We start from the raw sequence: 22,978 nt of genomic DNA on the forward strand, positions 1-22,978 counted from the left end.
TATATTGCGAGAATGAAGGGCTGATTAATGTTTTTTTTCAGATAAGTAAAGATGAAGCCAAACAATCTAGAAACAGCTTGTTTCGCTACTGCCAAAGAGGAGTTGGAGCCTTTCTCTGATCCAGCGGTCAAACGTCGGATAATCTGATGACGGACAGCAACAGGACAGAAGTGGGCGTGGCAGAGGCAGCAGGTGGAAAGGTGTATCAGAGCGTTACCTAAGTAGCAAGATGACAAGAAGTTTCGACCCTTGAGTGTTCAAGGGTCAAAAGGATCCATTATCATTTCTAGTTTGTTTAGATTTTTGGACAATTGACTTATTTCTGTAAAATTTTGTAAAGGTACTTTCGAGTACCGATTTTGGCCTCGGTCTTTCCTTTAAATAGATGTAGCAAAGGGAAGATAAAGATAGCATATTTTTAAGAAAACAAAGTCACTGTTTAGGAAAGAAGAGAGCTCCTCCAATGGAGTTTCTGAATGTTGGAAGAATTTCTGATTGCTCACTGCTTAATATGAGTGAGTAATCCATTTTGAATGGGTACGGCCAGTCTGGACCGGTAATGTAAGTCTCATAACTTTGCGATGGATATATAGTGTTTTACCAATGATGTGTTGATGAGGGTTTATATTTCTATGCTTAGGCATTTATGCATGTGATAGATGAATGATAGGACACTGCTTGCATCTTCACTGATATCTCTATCAATCTCGCAACCTCGAAGCAGACATGTTAGATGGTTGTGTCAAAGGTTTTCTTAACAGAAATGCGGCTTTGATCTTAATGCAAGAAAGAATGTTCCTTTAGGATGCTATTGGTACTAGTAAATCTTAGAAACTTAAGAACACACGAGAGTTGACTTAAGTGAGCATTAAAGCTGACACTTTGACTTCATTGGTATTGTCACTGATTCGTTGGACTGTTTTAGGAGCTTACACTACCTGTTCGGCTGTGCTTAGCCTGTTCTATCTTTTAACTGTCATCTATTTGTTATATCCTTAATAGAAGTAGCACTCTTTTGTTTTAACTGACCAACCTCAACAATCAACTTTACTAAGAAGATACCTTTACACACACACTGTTCAGAAACGATTTTCTTATATTATTTTGGATCTCAATCCCTGTGGAGACGATACTTGACTTATCACTTTATTACTTGTATCTAGTACACTTGCTAGAGTCTCATTTTAGGACAACAATAGTTAAAAACCCAATTCCTATTAATATTTGGTAAAGTGTGAAATTGTTTTTTTTTTCCAAAAAAAAAGTGTGAATAGCTAAAATATTTTATGAACCACTTAAAGGTCAAACTGATAGTTAATGTCCAAGAAAAGTTTTATTATAATCTCTGACACAACCCTCACATGAATGCCCTTTGGGCTTGAAGCATGAACCCCACATGCTCATCTCACAATGTGTTTTTAATTCTACAAATCAATGAGGTTAATTTGAACACCTAAATGACCTTAAAACGAAAAATTTCAAGAATTAAAATTTCTTAGAAAATCATTAACTCTTTGAATTTTTTATTTTAAGACCGTCAATGATCGTTTGAGGCGTTGAATGACCATCAATATTAAAAATGTAAAGTTCAGTGGCTATACCGTTAAGAATTGAAGTTTAACGGCCACAATGTTAAAATGGGTAAAATTCAGTGGCCATGAGTTAATTACTTATTTGTTTATAGATTAAATCTAATTATTTTGTTAAAATTTATTGTATTTTATTATTTATAGCCATATGTTATTTTTATTTTTTAATATATAAATAAATTAATTGGACGAACTGGGTTGAAGTTGGGAATTAATTTTCTTAGTTTGCCTCAATCTAATCCAAGCCTAACGAAAATTATAAAATTGGTCAAATGGAAGACCCATTTACATATTTAACCCGTTTACTCAACCTACTATAGGGTTAAGGTGCAAAAATACTCCTAACGTTTTGGGTCTGGAGCAATTTTACCCCTAACGTCTAAAATGGTGCAATTTTACCCTTAACGTTTGTAGCCAAGAGCAATTTTACCCCTAACGTTGATAAATTGGATCAATTTCAGAAATAATTCATCAAACTGTCTTCTCGGTCATGAATCTTATCATCTACACTTCATATATGCGTCATTTTATCAGTAACAAATCATAAACATATGCTGGGATGTGAAAAAAATATATTGTCTTTTGTATGAATTAGATAAAAAAAAATTCAAAAAATTCACCGAATTTGTAAATATTAATCTCCAATTCTATTATTAAATTACAAAAAAACATGAAATTCTTTTTTTAGGATGAATTGATATGAAATTGGTGCAAAATAATGAATAAAAATATATGTGTTTTATAATAATATCTGAAATTGACCCAAATTACCAACGTTAGGGGTAAAATTGCTCTTGGCTATAAACGTTAGGGGAAAAATTGCACCATTTTAGACGTTAGGGGTAAAATTGCTCCTGACCAAAAACGTTAGGGGTATTTTTGCACCTTAACCCACCTACTATATGTCTGGACTGTTTTTATATGACTTTTCCAAAATACCATCAATATGTTTGTAATTTTACGATGCGGTTGTCTCCCTCCCGTCCGACTTCACAGATTCTAGCATATCCAAAGCCTGCGAAGCTAATATTTGGTTTAGTTGATGATTTTAATTAGTATATGCGAAGTCTGGATGTGTTTTTAACAAAATTCGCTAAGTGGTATATAACAAAAAATGTCAAACAACAACGGATTCTAACATTAAAATCATAACATTATCAAAATTTACAACAAGATTGCCACAATAAACTCTTAACAAAACACTTCAAAGTGAACGTGACGAATTTGGACGGAAATTTCTCCCTGTATTGGAAGTCCAGACTTTTTGGGATGATAAATGGAAGTCCAAACCTTTTGGGATGGACGTATCACATGGTACACAACAAGATTGGCACAATAACTCCTAACCAATCATTTTAAAGTAAATGTGACCAATCTTGAAATGGAAGTCCAGGCATTTTGGGATGGATGTCTCTCATGGCACCCTAGTACGATGCCTTTCAGAAATGGATGTTATGTATTCAACCACCTTCAGAAAAATTTAATCGTGTTAGGCAAGAAAAAGGAAGATTTTGGCTTCGCGAAACAAGGATTCGCGAAGTATGCGAATATAAATGTGCAAGAGAAAGGATGAATTTACTTTGCGAAACGATGATTTCGTGAAATCTGCGAGGGAAAAATCATGAACTTTTCCCTTGCAGACTTCGCGAAACCATCGTTGTGCGAAGTAAAATCATCCTCTTTCAGGCTCTTTCTCCTCGCATACATTCGCGAAAACAGAATATGCTAAGTGAATTTTTGGAAAAAAAACACAGAGAAAACAGTAGATACTTACATTTTTCGACAATAACCATATGATAAACTAGGGAAAACGATGAAAATAACGTAGAATAACGATTGCTTTGAACCGCACAAGAAGAAAGAAACCAAGAGACGAGAAGAAACAGGAAGATGAAGAACCATGACGTCGTTTTCTAGCAATAGGAAGATGAAGAATCAAAAGAGGAAGAGATGAAGAAGAGAAAGACATGGTGATGAAGAAAAATGGTGCAGATTTCACGAAATATAAAGGAAAAAAAAAGGAAGATCAAAGGTCTGAGAAGAGGAAAGGTTAAGGAAGCGTAAGGAAGAGACCGTTCGCGTAAGGGGGAAGAGGAAAGATTAGGGGTATTATGGAAAAGTCACACAAAAACAGTCTAGATATGTAGTAGGTTGAGTAAATGGGTTAAATATGTAAATGAGTCTTCCATTTGACCCAATTTTATAATTTTTCCATATAAATATAACACGAATTGAACTAGACTTTAACAAGATAATTGAGGAAATTACAAGGGCACATGCCATGCAAAATTTATGGTTATGTCAAATCTTATTTTAAATTATGTCATTAGGAAAGTTATCGATAACTAATTATTTTGAAGGAGGTTAAAAGATGGTGGTTACCTTTTAGTTTATATCATTTCTAAAATAAAAATGAACCTATTTGATATAATACAAATAAAAATTATCAATTTGATTAAAGCCAAAATATTATTATTATTCGTGATGTTCATGTAAAAAACCAAAGATAAATTAGGTGTTATGTCTGCTTAGCTATTTATTATTTTTTGTTCTCGTATTGCTGGAAACTTTTTGGTTAGGGAAAGTGAAACTATTGGTATTCGAGAGACTCTTAGGTGGATCAAACTCAAGGATTTGAGTGGTGTGGAGGTGAGATCAGATGCGTTGTCAGTGGTGGAGCATATTCATCAAGCATACTTTCGTTCTTCTTATGGTTTAATTATAGACGATTATAAAGGTCTTGTTTCCAGTATCAATGACATTTCTATCAGATTTATAGGTCATTCTGCGAATGAGACGACTCATGCTTTAACTAGGTCTTCACATTTCTTGGCAGAACTTGTGGAGTGGGATATTGTCCCTCCAAATTTTATTTTACATTTCTTGTGTTGATTCTGTTTAATGAAACTTATTTTTCTGTAAAAAAATTTTACTTAGCTTTGGTTCAAACTCAATTTGGCCCGATGTATAACTGTAATATAGTTTATTTTTTAATGGTTTTAACTTGAGTTAAACCTGGAGTCTATTTTTTTTTTGTTAATTAAAAAAATTCTTAGTTACACTGATTTTGTAGATGAGTGACTGTGATTTTTTTTTATCAAAATGAAGACCGTGTTTGTCGTTATTTATAAAATCAATGATTTTTTAGTTGGCATTGCCAATTTGACCGTTAACGATCTTAAAATAAAAAATTTCTAAAATTAACGTTGTTTAGTCTTATGGAATCACATTTTTTATTTTCCAAAACCATTATTTTTGAAGCTTTCCTACTTTAAACATTAATTTTCTCTCTATTCACCAAACAACATCTAAATTGTCTCAAAACTAAAAAGTGAAAAATTAAAGTTGCTTAAAATATTATTAAATTCTTAAATTTTTTATTTTAACGTCATTAACAGTCAAATTGTTAATATCCATTTTAAAGTCCTTAATTTTACAAACGGCGATAAACACATAGTTAGTTCTCGGTTTGAAAAAAAGGCTTAATATATCATTTGTCCTCTGAATTCGTCCAAAAACTTGATTGGCCTTGAACTTTCAAAGTGTTCTAATAGCCCTCTCAATTTATATAAAATGTTCAGTTAACCCCTGAACTTATACAAAATGTAATAAATTGATCACCCGGTTGTAAAAAAGTAAGTTAAAGGCGGAAGATGTATTGCACGCGTCTTAAAAAAAAGTAAAACGATCAAGATCGGGGTATGCGGTTCTAATATTAGAGAAGATATGTTTTATAGTTGAACAAGTAATAACTTCATTTTTAATCTATTTTTGAATTATCTAATAACATTTTAAGATTCGTGGAATAATTTGACTTACTTTTTTTTTGCAACCGAGTGATCAATTGATTACATTTTATGCAAGTTCAGGAGGTTAACTGAATATTTTATATAAATTTAGGGGGTTATCGAGACATTTTAAAAATTTAAAGATCAAGCAAGTTTTTTTGAACAAGTTGAGGGGTATTAAACCAAAAAAGAAAAAAAAAAATCTACACTTCTTAATTTGCAAATCAGTAGGTTTTTTTATTATTATTAATACAGATACTAAAAGAGTAAAAGAAATACCGGTGTAATTTGCAATCAACCGTCTCCAACTCCCAGCAAGGTAGTCAAACGAGCCTGAAAAGAAAGACAGACGGGCCAGCCACCGCAAAATTCAATTCTCTCTCTAGGGTTCAAGAAGCCGGAAAATGGAGCAGGAAACCGGCTTGTCATGTCCTGTAGCAGTGATAGCCTGCACGGCCATGGCTTTCTTCTACGTCGCAATCTTATATGCCCCATCTTTCATCTTACGGCTACCTCCGCCTCCTTCTGTTAACGAATTCATGATCCGACGGTTCATATGCGCTGCCATTTCTTCTATTGTTTCTATTCTTTGCTGTGCTCTTATACTGCCTGTAAGTTATTTTCTTCTATGTTTCACTTCCTATTTTGAACTGCAAAGTGTTTCTTGGATCATTTAGAATTTTGAAGTTTAAAATGTATTCTCAATTGTTAAAATCTTTGAAGTTCAGTAGATGCTCACTTGTTTAGCGCTAAAATAGAAATTATACAGAAATTTTTAAGGCGAACTGCGAATCTTTAGCTTCTCTTTGTTTGCATTACGTCTCTGTTGAACTGAGCTGACTGTACTCTTCTAATTAGATAAGAAGCAGGGAGGCATCTCATATTCTTGGTCTTTATGGCATCCGGTTGGACCATATTGTAAGTACCCTAATTATTAGAGTTTTAGGGCTTTTGCTAAAATTAGGGAAATAGATGTTCGCTATGCATATAATAATTGTTGCTTTATATTCTTGTATGTTATGCAGATTGGAAAAGGGTGACTGATTGCTAAATTTGCATTCTGAAATGCAATTTGTATTTGAAACAGTGGCAAGCCGTGGTCCTTCCTCTTTCATTGACTTCTTTAATGTACGCTGGAACTTTGGTTCTCAAGTCATTAGTGTTGGTGGATATATGCAAGGAGAGTGAGGGTGGAGGCTTTTCAATAGATTGTACCAAACGTCTCCTAAGAAACCTCACTTATTTGATGTCAGCAACTACTTCCGATGTTATGGCTTGGCGTAACTATATAGTGGTCAGTTTCTTCATCATGTTGCATAGCTGTTTTTTTTTTCCTTCTTTTTGATTTATCTAATTGTCAAAAGTTTCAAGATCATATGCATGTGTATGCATGAGAGATGTGTAACTAGTGACATATTTTGTCCTTAATTGTATTAACTCCATTTCAAGTACTAAAGTTTGAGGAATCGGCCTAGTTTAAAATTATGTAAACATAGGCCATTCCAAGTTATAAAAAAGTGAACGTTTTTTCTATAAAATATGGTACTTAATCCTACTATATGGTTCCTTTATTTTTCACTTTAATAATTTTGTGTTTGTGTGTTTAACTATTTTGATATTTCAATTGCATAAATGGATCGATCTGTTATTTCTACAAACAGCTATTTGAGTTTCCATATCGTTTGAATCCTCTGTTCAGACAGAAGTTAATTATTAGAAGGTAAAATACAAGCTTAGCCATTAAATCAACCTTCATTCTGCTGCACAGGCTCCATTGACAGAGGAATTGGTGTTTCGAGCATGTATGATACCCTTACTTCTATGTGGAGGATTCAAGATCTACAGTGTCATTTTTCTCTGTCCTATTCTGTTCAGCTTGGGTATGGTGATAGTATTGGCAACTACATGTCTCTGTGGATTTGGATTTTCTTTTCTTTGTTATCTTGCCAAGGATTTTAATTATTATGGCCACTTAAGAATTGGATGGTTGTAAAGACTTGATACTAGGAATTATGAATGTGTTGCTTGATTAGTTTTTCTATTTATGTAACTATTATTTATTATATTTAAAATATTTTTGTTTGGCAATGCTTCATCAAAGAATAATTTAGGTGCACTTCCTCAAACTTACATATAGTTTTTGTTTCTATAAATTTTTGGTTTCAATTTCTGATTTGTGTTTTGCATAGTTTATGCAGCTTGAGATGCTAAGATGAATCTTATGTAATGTCCTATTGCAATCTTTATGTGCAGCACATTTAAACCATTGGATGGAGATCTATACCAGGCATAACTACAGCTTTCTTAAGGCCTCTGTTGTTGTAGGTATATTCAGCTTTATGTGCATTGGGTTAGATGGGTGCTATATCTGTTGCTTATATCAAACTTGTATATTAGAAAAAATAAATTGTCGTAGAAATACAACTTGAATATTGTTCCAAATTGATGTTTTTATTTTCCCAATCACATATTTTGCCTGTGAGGCTGTGACTTTTGTTTGATTGCGGATTTGTGTACATTTGCCAGGTCTTCAGCTTGGCTACACTGTGGTCTTTGGTTCATATGCTTCTTTTCTTTACATTCGAACTGGTAAGTATATGTTGTTGATAAGTCATAAGAAGGTACATACGTCTCACATCTATATTAGCTAGAGATCTTTTATTGCCGGTGTCAAAGAGGTGCTTTCTGGTAGACATACTATAATTATACTGGTAGATTTAGTCTGGGATGATTAGAAATTGCTGTGAGTTTTGCATCCAACGAGTTGTTTTTATAATATGCCCATAATCATTGGATTTATTTGTTATGTGCCAAGTTGGTGTTTTGTTCTTGCTTACAACAGTGCAGTTTGCATTTTCTTATGGAGTTTGAAAGCATATTCTTAGATGTTAACGGAAAGATTATTTTAGGCCAAATATTCCGAGTACACGACTCCTAGATAAAATATGAGATATGGATTACCAATGGAAGGAGGAAATCAAGGATGGATTTTAGGGTTAGTTCTAGCCACCTCGTTTAAGAATTTTTTGTATAGTGTACCTTAATCTCTTCTAGGATTTGTTTTGATTGAGGGGAGATACATAAACTAAATAAGATGTTTCAACTAAATATTGGTGCTACTTACTTAGAGATAAATGCTTCCATGCTTTTGCTATGACATCTTTAGTTTGTGCCTTCCAGGATATTTTCCTGCATAATTCATGATGTATGCATATTTATGTGCAGGACATCTGCTTGCGCCAATAGTTGCTCATATGTTTTGCAATATGATGGGATTGCCTGTGCTGTTCGCAAGGAGCAAAGGTATATGACTAAACACAACACCAAATTTTGGTAGACAAGAATTGATTAGATTGAACACCAAATTTTGGTAGACAACAATTGATTTTTTAATTCTTTTTCATTAATTTTTTAAATTGTCTTTTTATTTCAGAAATAGACAATCTCATATAAAGCTTACAGAAAAGGAATTCAAGCCGGAAAAAAAGCATTGAAAAAACAGAAGCCTAGAATAAATCTGATTTATGTTATTTTAATGAGATTTTATAGCATTTGAAGTATGATTTATAAAGCTCTTACAATTTGACATAGAATAGAACCAAATAAGAGGAGTAAACAACAAAGGAGCCCTTGGGAACTCATAATCCTCTTTCATCCTCGATACAAGATCAGCATTGAGCACTTGCTCCAACTGATTCATATACACACATGAGGTCTTTCTTGGTCAATTTTAAAAAAATACTTCTTTAGGATTTACTGTAGGTTACTGATCTAATACATTAGCTAGTTGCTATACGGACTTATTTGTATAAATGATTACAACTTTACAAGATATATTTTTTTATTGGTTACATTTCAGGAAATTGTATGCTTAAACAAAAAAAATGATTACAGATCGATATACAAATAATAGATTAGGGCAATGATCGCTTAAAAATATACATATTGTTTGTCATAAAAATGGTTTGGGCGGATTTAGGTAGCTTATGGATAATATTAATTGGATTCTGGTTGAGTTTGCTGCATTTTAATCAAGAGGTGAAATAGTAACTGAATATTTTGGTACCCTGTTTGATGCAATTCCTGTAAAACTTTGAAAGACCAGACAAATTATTTTGTTAGTGTCACAAAACAAATCCAAGTTTCTGCAAGTAGCTGTGGAGAAATTTTGCTCACTGAGCTTAGAGTCTAGCCTTCATGAACTGTGAATTAGAGGCCTATATATACGAACCGATCTGACTGAAACAAGAGTCCATTGTCTGCCTTTTCAAATCTGTCAAAGCATTAAACATCCTTTTAAGACCTCCCTGTTACTTTATAACATTTCTTGTATTCTAATTAATCTTCGAGCAAACTATAACTTTGAGTATCATCTTTGTGGTGGCTTTTGAACTTCAGGGCTGGTCGGTCTGGCATTTGTCGCTGGAGTTGCTGCATTCCTTTGGCTTCTGTTTCCAATAACACAGCCTAATTTGTACAATGATAGAACAATTAATTGTAGTTGTTGGCATGGATACTGTTCCTGGAATTGAGATAGTAAAATGGCATCGAATAGTCAGCTGGTTGTGATGTCGAGGAAGGCTACGTGCTAATCACTGCAATCTATCATTCGAAGAATGGATTTTAACTCAGATGTGTATTGGATTTTGAGGGAGAGAAACAACTGTAATTTTGAGGGAGGTAGCTTAGATAATCAGAGAATCCTTCGTAATATCGCTAACGGTATTAAGAATCGGGGTTTGTGTAATTCTGGATCTTATAATTGGGTAGTTTAGCAGTAAAGCCACTGTCTTCTTTTGTTTTTGTGAGTTTTGTATTGTTTGTTTCAGGCGTTTAATATTTTCTTGCTTGTACAACTAAATTCTTGTGCTTATTTCCTTTGCCACACAATTGAACATGAATTGTAAGATTCTATACAGAGCACGATGCTGTGCGTTTTGAACTTGCTAGCTGGTATTGCTTTCTCTGCAAGTTAAATTTCTTTAGTGATTTTCGGTCATATGGATGTCGTTTTAATTGGCATTCTTTGTAACACCTTGGCAATTGGTTTCAAAGACAGATATACGATATACCTCCTTTTATGACAAAAAATTATGGATCTGAAAAAATCTTTTTAAGTACAGGTTGGTAGTTTGTTTGATGATTCGACAAACATACCGTTTAAAGTCATTTACATATTCAAAGGTAATCGGTTGATCCCCAAACAAGGAAATTTCAAGTCTAAACATATTCAAAGGTAATCGGTTGACCCCCAAAAAAGGAAATTTCAAATCCATTGTTCATGTCGTCTACTCACTTGACTTTACATTTATCAAAGTTCATTGTTGATGCCTCGTCTCGAAGAACTTCGCATTTTAAAGAAGAGAAACCATCAACGGAGATATCCATTGAGCAAGAAAAGACGCATGAATTACGTAAAAACAACAAAATCTAAAATAAAAAATCACTATTATATTTTAGATTTTTTTATATTAGTTTTTCAATGCAGTTTTGAAAGCGCATCGAACAATCCATTTTTAATTGTTATGTTTGTTTTTTTATTTTATTTCTACGACTCATTTTCACCATCATCCAAAAATAACTTCGTACCAAGAGCGATCACACAGTTAATACCGCACTCCATATCCAAATAGATTCAAAATACCTGCATTATTATTCTTACTCGAGTTTTTGTTAAACCCTTAATAGATGCATGAGTCATGACGCAGACTTGTCATGGTATCAAACATTTCCACATTAAATATTTACTTTGCTCAAGAACCATTATACTTTAAGGTTTTTCCGCAAATAATGTAACGATGTTGTTACACTTTTTATATAATTAAAACTATACATTATATGTTTCCTGAGGGCTTGATTGGATGGAGGGTTTAGAAGGGTTAGTAAGGGAAGGGTTAGTAAGGGTTTCTACGAACCCATGTTTGGAACACAAAAAAATTAGGAGGGTAAGAGTTTGGAGGGGGTTTGAAGGGTTTTTTTTTTTAACAAATTGCATCCAATTTTGAACCCTTCAATTTGGTGGGTTTGGAGGGGTTAGAAATTACCCTTCCTTCCCTTTCCTTACCTTTCCCTACTCTTCTCTACCCTTCCTTTATTAACCATTCCTTACCTTTCATCCAATCAAACCCTGAAAGTTTAGAAATCTCAAAGCATAGCGAGACTACCTTCTACTTAAATAGTAACCACTGACAGAATTCACTTCTTATGTTTATAATGTTGGTTTGATTGGTTATCCATACAATTAGGATTAAGATTAAGAAGAGATCTTAGAAATTCTCGAAATGAGACATATATCGAATAAAAATATTCAGAATTGGATTTAATTCGTAACTTTTTTTTTTTTTTTTTTACGATCAGATTCAATTGTATCATTAAATGTGTTTTATGTCCATGATATGGATCATATAATATTTGATGAACATTCTTTCATAATATATGTATACATTTTATTTGTGCACATGTTAAATTATTTATTATAATTGAATAAGTTATACACGAAAACAATTTAAAATTCTTTATAATTATAATATTTTTATCGTTTTCATTAATTAATAATATATAAGCGATAAATATTCAAATAATCTGATAAATATCCCGATTGTATTCAAACCAAATATCTGATAAATATCCCGATTGTATTCAAACCAAATAATCTGATAAATATACCGTATTTTATTGTTGTTTTTTTAATGGGTTAGTTACATGAACCTCACAAATAGTGTAATAATATACAAGTGTTTCACAACAGTGAAAGTTATTCTTCAAATATCAAAGATTCTTAAATATATATTGAATATGTCAAGTAAATGTCAATTAATATCCTTAAATTTAAATGGAATTATTTATGTGGATTTGTTGTTTCTTTTTCTTCTTACTGACATTTTTTCTTCATAAATTCAGCCACTTGTTTATTAATGATCTGAATTGATTTTATTTTCCATTAAGCCATCTAATTCTAAGAGGGAGAAGAAGTATCCATGGAGGCGGAAAGTGGAAAATTTTGTATTGAAATAGAGATAACGGTTCGTTTGACAAAAGTGAAAAAAATATTAGAGTTTTTATAATATAAATAAAACAAATTAACTTTTTGATAATACACATAAAATACCACTAATTTAATTGTAAAATTTAATTGATACATGATTTATCTTTCGAATCCATCCCCTTCTATCTCTGAAATCAGAGGTGTACCAACTGAGCTATACTCATTTGATAATTAAACCATACAATTCTAGAAATTTTCAAATTTTGGAATTCAACCAAATCAATCCCACTCCTACTTATAACCCTAAATATTGATTAAGTATTCGTTTTAATTCCATTTTTAGAGTTAAATTTTACATTTCAATTCCATCTGTTACTAACAACAAACAGTTAATATATTTTAATTCCAAACAGGCCAAGTATTGGAAAGGGAAACCCATCGTTCTACTTTTCTTATGTTGGGCTGGGCTTGGAACAACTCGGCCCAAGCTCGTACTCTTGGGTGGGCTGTTATCATTTTATACTGACCAAATATTAATATTAAAATTCGGGGGAAAAAAGGCGCCAAACGGCTCCATTTTTAGCGCCTTTTTGGATTCTAATTACTACACACAAAACACAAACCTGCCGCTGTCTTTTTTGGAGTCCCTCATCTACGATCTTCATACATTATCAGTATCAGGTAATATTCTAAGCCCTTAAATTCCTCTTCGCACGCTGTTTAACAGCTGAGAATCCAGTTGCCTGATTAGTTCCGTTCGATTTCGTTTCACTCTGATTTTCCAGGTATCTAGATATCGTCGATTGATTGTATGTTACCTGTTTGATATTATGCCTGACTAAGGATTGTTCTATCTAGTATAATTGATTCATGAAATTGGAGTAGAACTTTGCCCCTCCTTTAATCGAATTGAAATCTGACATACAATTTGATTTCTTATGTGGTTGTATTGTAGATTAGGGTATGGATACATCGAAACCTGCAATTTTTGTGAACGGTGCGCTGTTGCCGATGCATTTGCGGAAAAGAGTCCGCACAGTGATCCAATTTCTTGGAACTGATGTAGGATCTGTAATCGGGAAATCTACCGATGATCTCCGGCTTGTTATAAAAGGCACTCCACCTTCTGCTCCTCTTACCACTTTTATTGAGGTCATTGGCATTGCTGATACGGAAACCTCTATCCAAGCTGAGATTTGGACCAACTTTGGTGACACATTTGGTAATTTCTTCTTTTTTTTCTGCTTATTCTGCTTTGGACCTGATTTCACCATGACTCTGCATTATATAGCTCTCTTTTAATTATTCAAGATAAAGGCAAATCATGTGCATAAATTTGTAAGTTGCATTCAACTTAATGGCACAAGGCTCACAAGTCTCATAGTGCGCTTTAGCACACCCTAAGGTGAGCAATGTTGCTCTGGCGACACCAAGTCGTGCCTCTGTGCGCTTGGACTGTGTTATCAGAGGTGTGCCTTCACATGTTATTTTTGTAGGGTTTTATATTATTTACCCACATGTTCAATTCCACTGTTCGATTAGAACCATCTAGTGTCCAAAAATATACAAAAACAAAAGGAAAGCACACACACTTTCAAATTGAACAATCGCAAAAAGAGGGGGGAGAGAGAGATGCATAAAGGGGGACAAGGGAAAGAGGAAGCACAGAACGACAGTAAAATACCATAGGAAAGGAAGCAAACAAGGACAAAACATGAAGTTGGAGACTTCTGATGAGAAGTAGCTATTAGTCAATTTAGGATTTACTATTTAGTTGAACACTTCTAACTTTAGAATATAGGGTTATTGCATGTTAGAATTTATGATTAAGAACATTGACATAATTTCGTATTTATTGCATTTTGATTTTAAAGTTTACCATTTCTTATATTTTCAATATTATCATTTATGGTGGTTACATATAGTGTGCCTTGTGTTGCTCAGTCACGCGTTGACGCCCTGCGCCAAAGCTCCATAACCCCCTTGCGCCATACGCTTTTAATAACTATGACTGACATTCTATCTAATATGTGCTCAGTTCAATTTGGTCAATACAATCTTTGGACAATTGCATCTAATTTTTGAAACTTTCTTGACACCTATGAGTTTGATGGGTTCTAGGGTTTAAGCTGCTTAGAAACTGTAATGCCATGTCTTTTAGGTATCTGACGTGTTTCTCAGTGAAAATTCTTTTCTTATTTTGATAACTGGTTACGTCTCATTGAAAATTTGTTTCTTATTTTGCCAGATACATTTTCGTTCAATCAACTTTGTCAGCTTGCTAATGGAGAATACCAGACCTTGTTCCTTTGAGGTGTCTGTGGCCTCATTTTAAGTAGTAGCCTTTTTAGGTGTTTTCTGGCCTTTGATGTAACTAGATAGGTGTTTATGAATGCTATCAGATACTATTTTGGATATTTCTTTGATCAGACCGACTGTAAACAATCAGTATAGTTGGGTGAATACTTAGAGATCTTATTCTGTTCCTTTTAGGATAAGTTACCAAAATGGTTTAAGGTATTTTGGAGAGTACCAATTTAACTCTAACTTACAAAAATAGCACAGTTTTAGTCTTAATTTTTGTGATACGTTACAAATTTAACCCTGAATAACGGAACTTGAGACCTCAACGTTGTGAAATGGTACTAATTTAGCTTCAAGTTCTGTTACCCAAGGTCATTGGCACCATTTCACAAACATTGGGGTTTAAATGATGCTATTTTATACTATGGGACTAAATTGATACTTTTCTAAAAATCTTGAGGACATTTTGGTAACTTATCATTTTTTTTCACAAGGGTTAAAGGTGCAAAAATACTTCTAACGTTTTGGGTCAGGAGCAATTTTACTCCTAACGTCTAAAATGGTGCAATTTTACTCCTAACGTTGGTAACCAAGAGCAATTTTATTCTTAATGTTTGTAATTTTGGTCAATTTTACTTCTATTATAAAACACAAATATTTTTGTTTCTTATTCTGCATTAATTGCGGGTAAATTACATACGTGGTGAACAATTTTTATCTCAAATCACATTTTGGTGTACAATTAAAATTGTTACACTAAACCGTACGAACTTCAGGTGATCTCCCATTAAAGTGTATAGTCGGTTTTTGTGACCGTCAATGATGGTTTTTGTGATCTCCCACACGTCAGCATTTTTTCATTGTAAAATTTAAAAAGGTGGGATCCACTCTTTATGGAATAACTAATATAACCTTATTTTTTATAAATTTACTAATCCTCATCTTCTTCCTTCAACCCCTCTCCCCCATTTCTCTCTCTCCATCTTCTTTTTCACTCCTCTCTCTACCATTTCTCTCTCAACGTCTTCAACCCTAATGACGACTAATGAGGTTTCACATCTCAATAAAAAGAATAGCTCGATCACAGAATAATAATGACTAATGAGGTTTCACATCTCAAAAGTAGAAGAAATCAGACAAATATTGGCTTTAATTCAGCTTGCTACATAATAATTAGAACGAGTCCATCGCACCATGATTCTCAATTTAACTTTCATCTCGACTAATCAAAATATACGATCCGACATAAGGAACCAAACAAGCGGAGAAATGGAAAAATTGGGATCACAAGACTGGCCTTGCCACTGACGACTTGATCGGCAAAATTGCAAACGACATCAAAAGTCCGTTCGATCTGCGTTTTCAAAAAAAAAGTTAGGCGCAAGTTCCAAATTCCTCAACCAATAATGGCCAATCATTCTCCCTTCCTCAGGATTAGCAATAGCTCCCTTCTCCAGATCCTCCATATGTTTAAACGCCTTCTGAAATCGAGGCTAATATCCAAATATAGCTCTAGGTCCTTGTGCTGATAAAGCCAGTCCACATATCGCCTCCATAGAGCGCGAGAATCTTTCTCCAATCCCAGCTTCACCTTGCTTGGAAACTTATCATTTGTATTGGACAAATCGGTGGAGATGTCACGCGCGACAACCTGAATAGAAAGGAATCGAGGTCGCGTTGTAGATGGAAGCGAGTTGTTTAGTCGAAGGGGAGTGATTTGGGTTTAAGAAATGGGGTTTTAGATTTGAGGGAAGGAGATGATGAGCAGAGGCCGGAAAAGGAAGCCATAAGGAATCAGCTTGAAAGCAACGATCAACAGGAGTGAAGAAAACAATGAATTAGTCCATTACTGAGTTTGAGAGAGAGATGGTAGAGAGAGGAGTGAGAGAGAAGATATAGAGAGAGAAATGGGAGAGAAGGGTTGGAGGAGGAAGATGATGGTATTTTAGTAAATTTATAAATAATAAGGTTATATTAGTCATTTCATAGAGAGTGAGTCCCATTTTTTTTAATTCTACAATGAAAAATGCTGACATGGCATAGTTGATCAGTATTGACCGGTCACAAAAACCGGTTGTACACTTTAGTGCGTCACCTGAAGTTCGTACGGTTTAGTGTGATAAAATTTTGGTTGTATATTAAAATGTGATTTGGGGTAAATGTTGTACACCACGTATGTAATTTACCCCATTAATTGCATATCAATTTATTCTAAAAAAAAGAATTTCATGTTTTTTATAATTTAATAATAGAATTGGATATTAATATTTATAAATTTGATGAATTTTTTGATTTTTTTTTGTCAAATTTATACAAAAGATAGTATATTTTTTTATTTATTTACTTTTCACATTCCAACATATGTTTGTGATTTTTTATTTATTTATTTATTTACTGATATAATGATGCACGTGTGAAGGGTAGATGACAAGATTAATGATTGAAAAGACAGTTTGACGAATTATTTTTCAAATTGACCTAATTTATCAACATTATGTGTAAAATTGCTCTTCGCTTCCAACGTTAGGGGTAAAATTGCACCATTTTAGACGATCGGAGTAAAATTTCTTCTGACAAAAAACGTTAGGGATATTTTTGCAGCTTAGCCCTTTTAACAATGAATGAAGGACTTGCTAGTTTATGATTATTGCATCATTAAGCTTTTATGGTTCATTTTTCTGAGGCACATCTATTTCTATTATTTAGGATGTCTCTTGGTAGTGGCGGAGCCCGGACTCTATATGTGGGGGCTGATTTTAGCCTTCTAGCCAATGACAGAGCTATACATATGGAGTTGGGAGACAATTTTTAAATTCAGTGGGGGTAGGGTAAAAACATTTGGCCTCCAACTTGTTAAAGTTTTGTCATTTTAGCACGTTGGGAGCTAAAAAATTAAAAGTATTCAGTATAAAAGGAGTATTGATATAGACGTTTTATCTCTATTTTTATGTACGATTTTTTGAGTCATTCGACTTAATTTAAGTCATTTTTTCATTACATTTCTAGTTAAAGTACTTGTTTGAATTTGTTTAGTGAGTTTGAATCAATGTTAATTGGTTTTAGTTATTTTTTCAGTTAATTTCATTCACTTTCACCCATTTTCACTTTTTCTTAGTTCGTAGTTTCACCCACGTTCACTCACTTTCGTCCAATTTCACTTTTTCTTAGTTAAAAGGATTAATTTTTGAGTTATTTTAATTTTATATTTCTAGATTTTTTTTATCTCTTTTATCTTTTCAATAAAGTTAAAGTCTTTATTAGAATTTAATTAAGTTGTAATTTTTTGGAATAAAAATTTGTATTCGTGGAAATAAAACTCACCCTTTTGAAATGTTTGATATTGTAGTCAAAAGAAAAGACAGGCAAGGGGGACAAAGTGTGAAAGGGAGAAAAGATGCACAAAAGCCTAGCACTAAGGTCAACACATTATGCTAGACCCAAATTTAAGAAAAATGCATATTTTCCTACAAGTATCATGTGTTTCCTTATTTCGTGTCTCATCTTCTACATCAAATTCAAAGTCTTCTTACAACCTTTATACATATTCAAAGTCTTCTTTCAACATTCAAAATCCTCTTACTTTATGTAATTTCAATTTTGCCACTATGGCTTGTAATTTTCTCTATATAAACTAGCTTAGAATCCAACTTTGGGGGATATAGAGAGGAATATATAGAAAGTTTTATATTAAGTTTATAATAGAGTTTATATTCAATTTCTATGTAATAAGTTCCTTACATTTTGAGAGCTTTTGTAATTCTCATGTTCCCTCAACGAAGTTATGTTCCATCCTCGTTCCCCAACCTCGAGAGTTCCACCTCTGAATCCGAAGTAACGGTTTTGAATCCGATTAGCTAGTTCTGAGGGCTGATTCTTCTTTCCTTTTACATTGTTAACTAGCTTGTACTTTTTCTATGTGTTAGATTCGGTTGTATTCCGCATTTACGCTTTTCATAGTAATAATATATGTTTTACGGTTTTCAGTTTCACTATCATTATCCAGCTGACTTCAAAATCAAATATGTGCTTGATATGACCTTGACATGCAACATTGTTCAAGCTGACTTGAACATATAATTTGGTGTTATTAGGGTATACAATTATGCTTTTGTGCAATTGTAAGGAGATTTTTATATAATTTTGCTTTTTATTTCCTTCTAACAATTTTAGCACTACTCTTGTATTCAATATATATATATATATATATATATATATATATATATATAGGTGAGATCTGGTGTGACAAGAGCTTATGATGTGACAATAAGCTTATAATGTGACAGAATAAAACTACGTAGTTTAATAATTGAAAAGGACAAGTTGGTAAATTTGTAAATAAAAGGAAAGAAAAGTAAACGTGTGAGAGAATAGAAGAGGAGAAGAAGGAGGATGATGTCAGCGTTGATGTCATCATAGGAGAGAGAAAATTGTTTTATTTCTTTTCTTTAAAATACATTTTTCCGACCTTTCTAACCTCGTTTTTTGAAATTTTTTATATTGTTAGACTCGTCTAAATTAGACGGTCATTTTGAGATCCCCGAAGCTCATGTAAAAAAATTTCCGGTGAACGGAATCCGACGATTAAGTGGGCATTTTTCAGCGAGAAAAAAAGTGTCTAGAAAATTCTCAAACAATTCGAGAAAATGTAAAACATTATTATGAGAAACTTTAATTCTTGGGTTGAAGCGGTATTGCTTACGGTTTAGTCCCAATAAAACGTTTTCCTTAATTTTATCCATTTTACATGCTTCAACAATTTATTGGGTCAAAACCGTAAGGAATCTCGCTTTAAGCCAAGAGTTAAAGTTTATTAAAATGATGATTTACATGTTTTGGACTTTGTTGATAATTTTCTAGGCACGTTTTTTATCCTACCTTTCAGCACTATGTGTTGGAAAAATCAGCACATACTGCTAGACGACAACAAATTATTCTAAACCAGTGTACAAATTGTTCTAATTAGTGTACCAATTGTTTTAAATCAGTGTATCAATTGTTCTAACAAAATAATTATATTGTTCCAACAGAATACTTATATTGTTTCGATATTGTAATAAATTGTTCTAAATCAGTGTACCATTTGTTCCAACATAATACTTATATTGTTCCAATAGAATAAATCAGTGTACCATTTGTTCCAACATAATACTTATATTGTTCTAATAGAATAAATCAGTGTACCAATCGTTCCAAATCAGTGTACCAATTGCTCCAACTCAGTATACCAATTGTTCCAACAGAATTAATTCTTATATTCTTCCAACATAATAAATCTGTGTACTAATTGTTTCAAATCAGTGTACCAATTGCTACAACTCAGTATACCAATTGTTCCAACAGAATTAATTTTTATATTCTTCCAACAGAATAAATCTGTGTACCAATTGTTTCAAATCAGTGTACCATTTTTTCCAACAGAATAGTTATATTGTTCCAACAGAATACTTGTATTGTTCCAACAGAATTGTTATATTGTTAACAAAATACTTATATTATTGGGTTATAGCGAGATTCCTTACAGTTTAGTCCCAATAAATCATTTTCCTTAATTTTATCCATTTTACATACTTCAGCAATTTATTGGGACTAAACCGTAAGGAATCTCACTTTGAGTCAAGAATTAAAGTTTCTTAGAATGATGTTTTACATTTTTTAGAATTTTTTAAAAACTTTCTGGGTATTGTTTTCTCACAGAAAAACAACCATAGGATCGCCGGATTCCGTTCACCGGAATTTTTTTTACCTGAGCTTCTATGATCTTAAAATGACCGTCTAATTAAGACGAGTCCAATGGTATAAAAATTTTCGAAAAACGAGGTTGGGAAATTCGAAAAAATGCATCTTAAACCACATCTGAAATTCTACTTTGTTCTTTAAGACATACTGTTTTAATGCATGCTCAAGAAACTCCTATTTTTTTCTAAATTGTGTGCAGATTGCATGTTTAGATGCAAAGTGGCCATGCCTGTTATATCCTCAAGAAACTCCTGAAATTCTATTTCTAATTTAAACCTCAAAATGCATGTTGCAGAACATTAACTTGTGGACTTTTACACTTTGCTCCCTTTCTTACCATTATCCTATAATATGACCAAGAAATCTTTACCGACCTATCTGCTTTTCCTCCCCTTGTTCTTCAAGAATCAGAAAGATTTTTCCCAAGTTTTTGTTATGCTTCTTTGTTTACCATAGTCAGTCAGATTGAAGTTGCTAGGCTTACAACCTAATCATGATGCATTGCAGGTGCATCATTGGGTGAAGGCACCGGTGCCACGATGTCAGAGGATGAGGATGATCTGGAAGATAGTGATGCCAACATGTACGGTGGAAGTACGGACGAGCTAGATTGCATGAGATTTGGCCCACTTGTTCCCACTAAAAGTGAGAGGTCATTGATGGAGCATGTAAGGAAAGAATTGAAGCATGAACTGAAGCAAGTAAGATTCAAGAATAAAAAATATTTAAAAACTGTATTATTACAGTGTGGCTGAGATGCGTTCTGCATTTAGGATTACAAAGAGAAGATTGTGGACATTAGGGAGGAAATTCTAAGAGAAGAGCTGGAAAATTTCCAGGAGATACCACCTCTCTCTTAAAAGCTTGGTGGCAATCGCATTCCAAGTGGCCATATCCAACTGTTAGTATGATTTTTTTTTCAGTAGTTGATCAAACTTTTTGTTCAGGAAGGAGGAAATCCTTTTCTTTTGTTCAATCATGAATTTTTCCTTTTGTTTTAGGAGGAAGACAAAACAAAATTGGTGCATGAAACAGGCTTGCAGTTAAAGCAGATAAATAATTGGTTCATAAACCAAAGAAAAAGGAATTGGCATAGTAACCCTTCAGGATCTACCACGAAAAGCAAACGCAAGAAATAAGTTTGTCACTATCATCTATATCTTTTCTTCAAATTTTGCTGTGGTACACCGACAGTCTTCCAATTTAGGTAGTTTTCATAGTAACTAAACTCCATTAAGGAGCTAAACTTTGAAAACCATCTAAATTGAAGGGATGCGAGTGTAATATACTCAATTTTGTCGATTATGGAGGGTTTTGCAATCCATGTTAAGTTGAGACATGTAGCATGAATTCAATATAGCTCCCCGTTTCTTCTTTCTGTGAAGTTACAATATAGCTCCCCGTTACTTTTAGAACAACGAGATGAATTTTGTTTTATAAACCATCTCAAAATTCTCTTTAGAGAATTGAGCTTCCGGCAGAATATATATTAACTTTTTATTTGTTGCATCACCGTATTAATTAAGTATAGGTATGTCAATACCAAACTGACACTTGTGATATTGACTTTTAGATCAGTTACTTGCCTAAGGCCAAATTGGAAAGGCATTATTAAGGGCAAATCATCGTATTGTTAAGATTTGTTTTTTTCAATGAAATCACAAGAGTCACTTTCTTTTCTAATTTCTCATTGAAATTTCCTTAGAACTTAAAAAGTCTTTTAGGGGGCGTTTGGTTCGGGGTCTATAGGAATGGGAATGGGAATGGGAGGGTTTCATTCCCTTTGTTCTTTGTTTAAAAAAACCATTCCCTTTACCTATTTTAGATTATGAGCTTACCCCACTTTAGGTTAAGCCCATTACCCCAGGCCCTATAGGGAATTGGATTCCCTTTCCCCTAAACATATCCAAACACAAGGGAATTAATGCTTATTCCTTTCATTTCCTTTAGTTTTCCTTTCTTGATTCTTTTTCCCTTACCCCTTGTGAACCAAACACCCCATTAGTGTTTTTGACTGGCATTCTTGCAATTGGTTCTTTAAGGAAGTTTGCAACACTTTTCCTTTGAACTTATAAAATAAAGTCTCCTTAGTGTTTTTGGAAGTTTGCAACACCTTTGCTCACCTGGCTTTATTAATGAATTCTACTGTCAGACTTTCTAAATTTTTAAGTTCCGCACATTCTGATTACAATGTTGATATCTTTTATTTTCGTGCCATAGCTAAGAATTGTTCCATTTGGAACTATAGGCATGATGCATGATACCTTTTGCACCATTTATGTCACACTTGGAAAACTGTGGCCCATGGTTAATTTTGTGTATATTTTAGCATATAATCTTCGTTTGCCTTTTGTAGGTTCAGTAAGTTGTAATACTTGTAGAATTATGCCTTTTCTTTTTTGAATTTTTCATTTTTGGGTTTGATTTTACCATTTTTCTCAATAGTATGAACTTCTTTTTTGGTTGTGCACAGACAGACCAAGTCCGTTCGCATGCATGCCATATAGTTTCCACGACTACCATTAGCTTTCCGATTAGCTAATATAATATGGTAGAAGATTTTGGTCAATACCACT

The 22,978-nt window shown here is 33.3% G+C and overlaps 2 protein-coding genes and 1 pseudogene across 4 annotated transcripts; all 3 read left to right on the forward strand.

Moving 5' to 3' along the window:
- The first annotated feature begins 5,651 nt into the window (after positions 1 to 5,651).
- Positions 5,652 to 10,326, forward strand: LOC136209872 (CAAX prenyl protease 2). 2 transcript variants are annotated; one of them, XM_066001485.1, is made up of 8 exons: positions 5,652 to 5,988; positions 6,236 to 6,295; positions 6,465 to 6,671; positions 7,146 to 7,257; positions 7,631 to 7,702; positions 7,904 to 7,966; positions 8,603 to 8,680; positions 9,776 to 10,326. In XM_066001485.1, exons 1-8 carry the CDS (start codon positions 5,782 to 5,784, stop codon positions 9,907 to 9,909), a joined length of 933 nt encoding a protein of 310 aa, XP_065857557.1. In that variant the 5' UTR covers positions 5,652 to 5,781; the 3' UTR covers positions 9,910 to 10,326. The 2 variants fall into 2 exon arrangements, with proteins under 2 accessions (XP_065857557.1, XP_065857558.1); XM_066001486.1 differs by lacking the exon at positions 9,776 to 10,326 and adding an exon at positions 8,811 to 9,767.
- Positions 10,327 to 12,915: 2,589 nt separating this feature from the next.
- LOC136209264 (replication protein A 14 kDa subunit A) lies at positions 12,916 to 14,854 on the forward strand. Of its 2 annotated transcripts, none has more exons than XM_066000688.1 (3): positions 12,916 to 13,043; positions 13,318 to 13,584; positions 14,611 to 14,854. In XM_066000688.1, the coding sequence occupies exons 2-3, from the start codon at positions 13,326 to 13,328 to the stop codon at positions 14,673 to 14,675; spliced, it is 324 nt and encodes a 107-aa protein (XP_065856760.1). In that variant the 5' UTR covers positions 12,916 to 13,043; positions 13,318 to 13,325; the 3' UTR covers positions 14,676 to 14,854. The 2 variants fall into 2 exon arrangements, with proteins under 2 accessions (XP_065856760.1, XP_065856762.1); XM_066000690.1 differs by having other exon boundaries at positions 12,936 to 13,147.
- A 5,899-nt stretch (positions 14,855 to 20,753) lies between these two features.
- LOC136208190 (homeobox protein knotted-1-like 3) lies at positions 20,754 to 21,541 on the forward strand (annotated as a pseudogene).
- Positions 21,542 to 22,978: the final 1,437 nt, after the last annotated feature.

The sequence above is a fragment of the Euphorbia lathyris genome, chromosome 10 (genome assembly GCF_963576675.1).
Source record: "Euphorbia lathyris chromosome 10, ddEupLath1.1, whole genome shotgun sequence".
Lineage (NCBI taxonomy): Eukaryota > Viridiplantae > Streptophyta > Magnoliopsida > Malpighiales > Euphorbiaceae > Euphorbia > Euphorbia lathyris.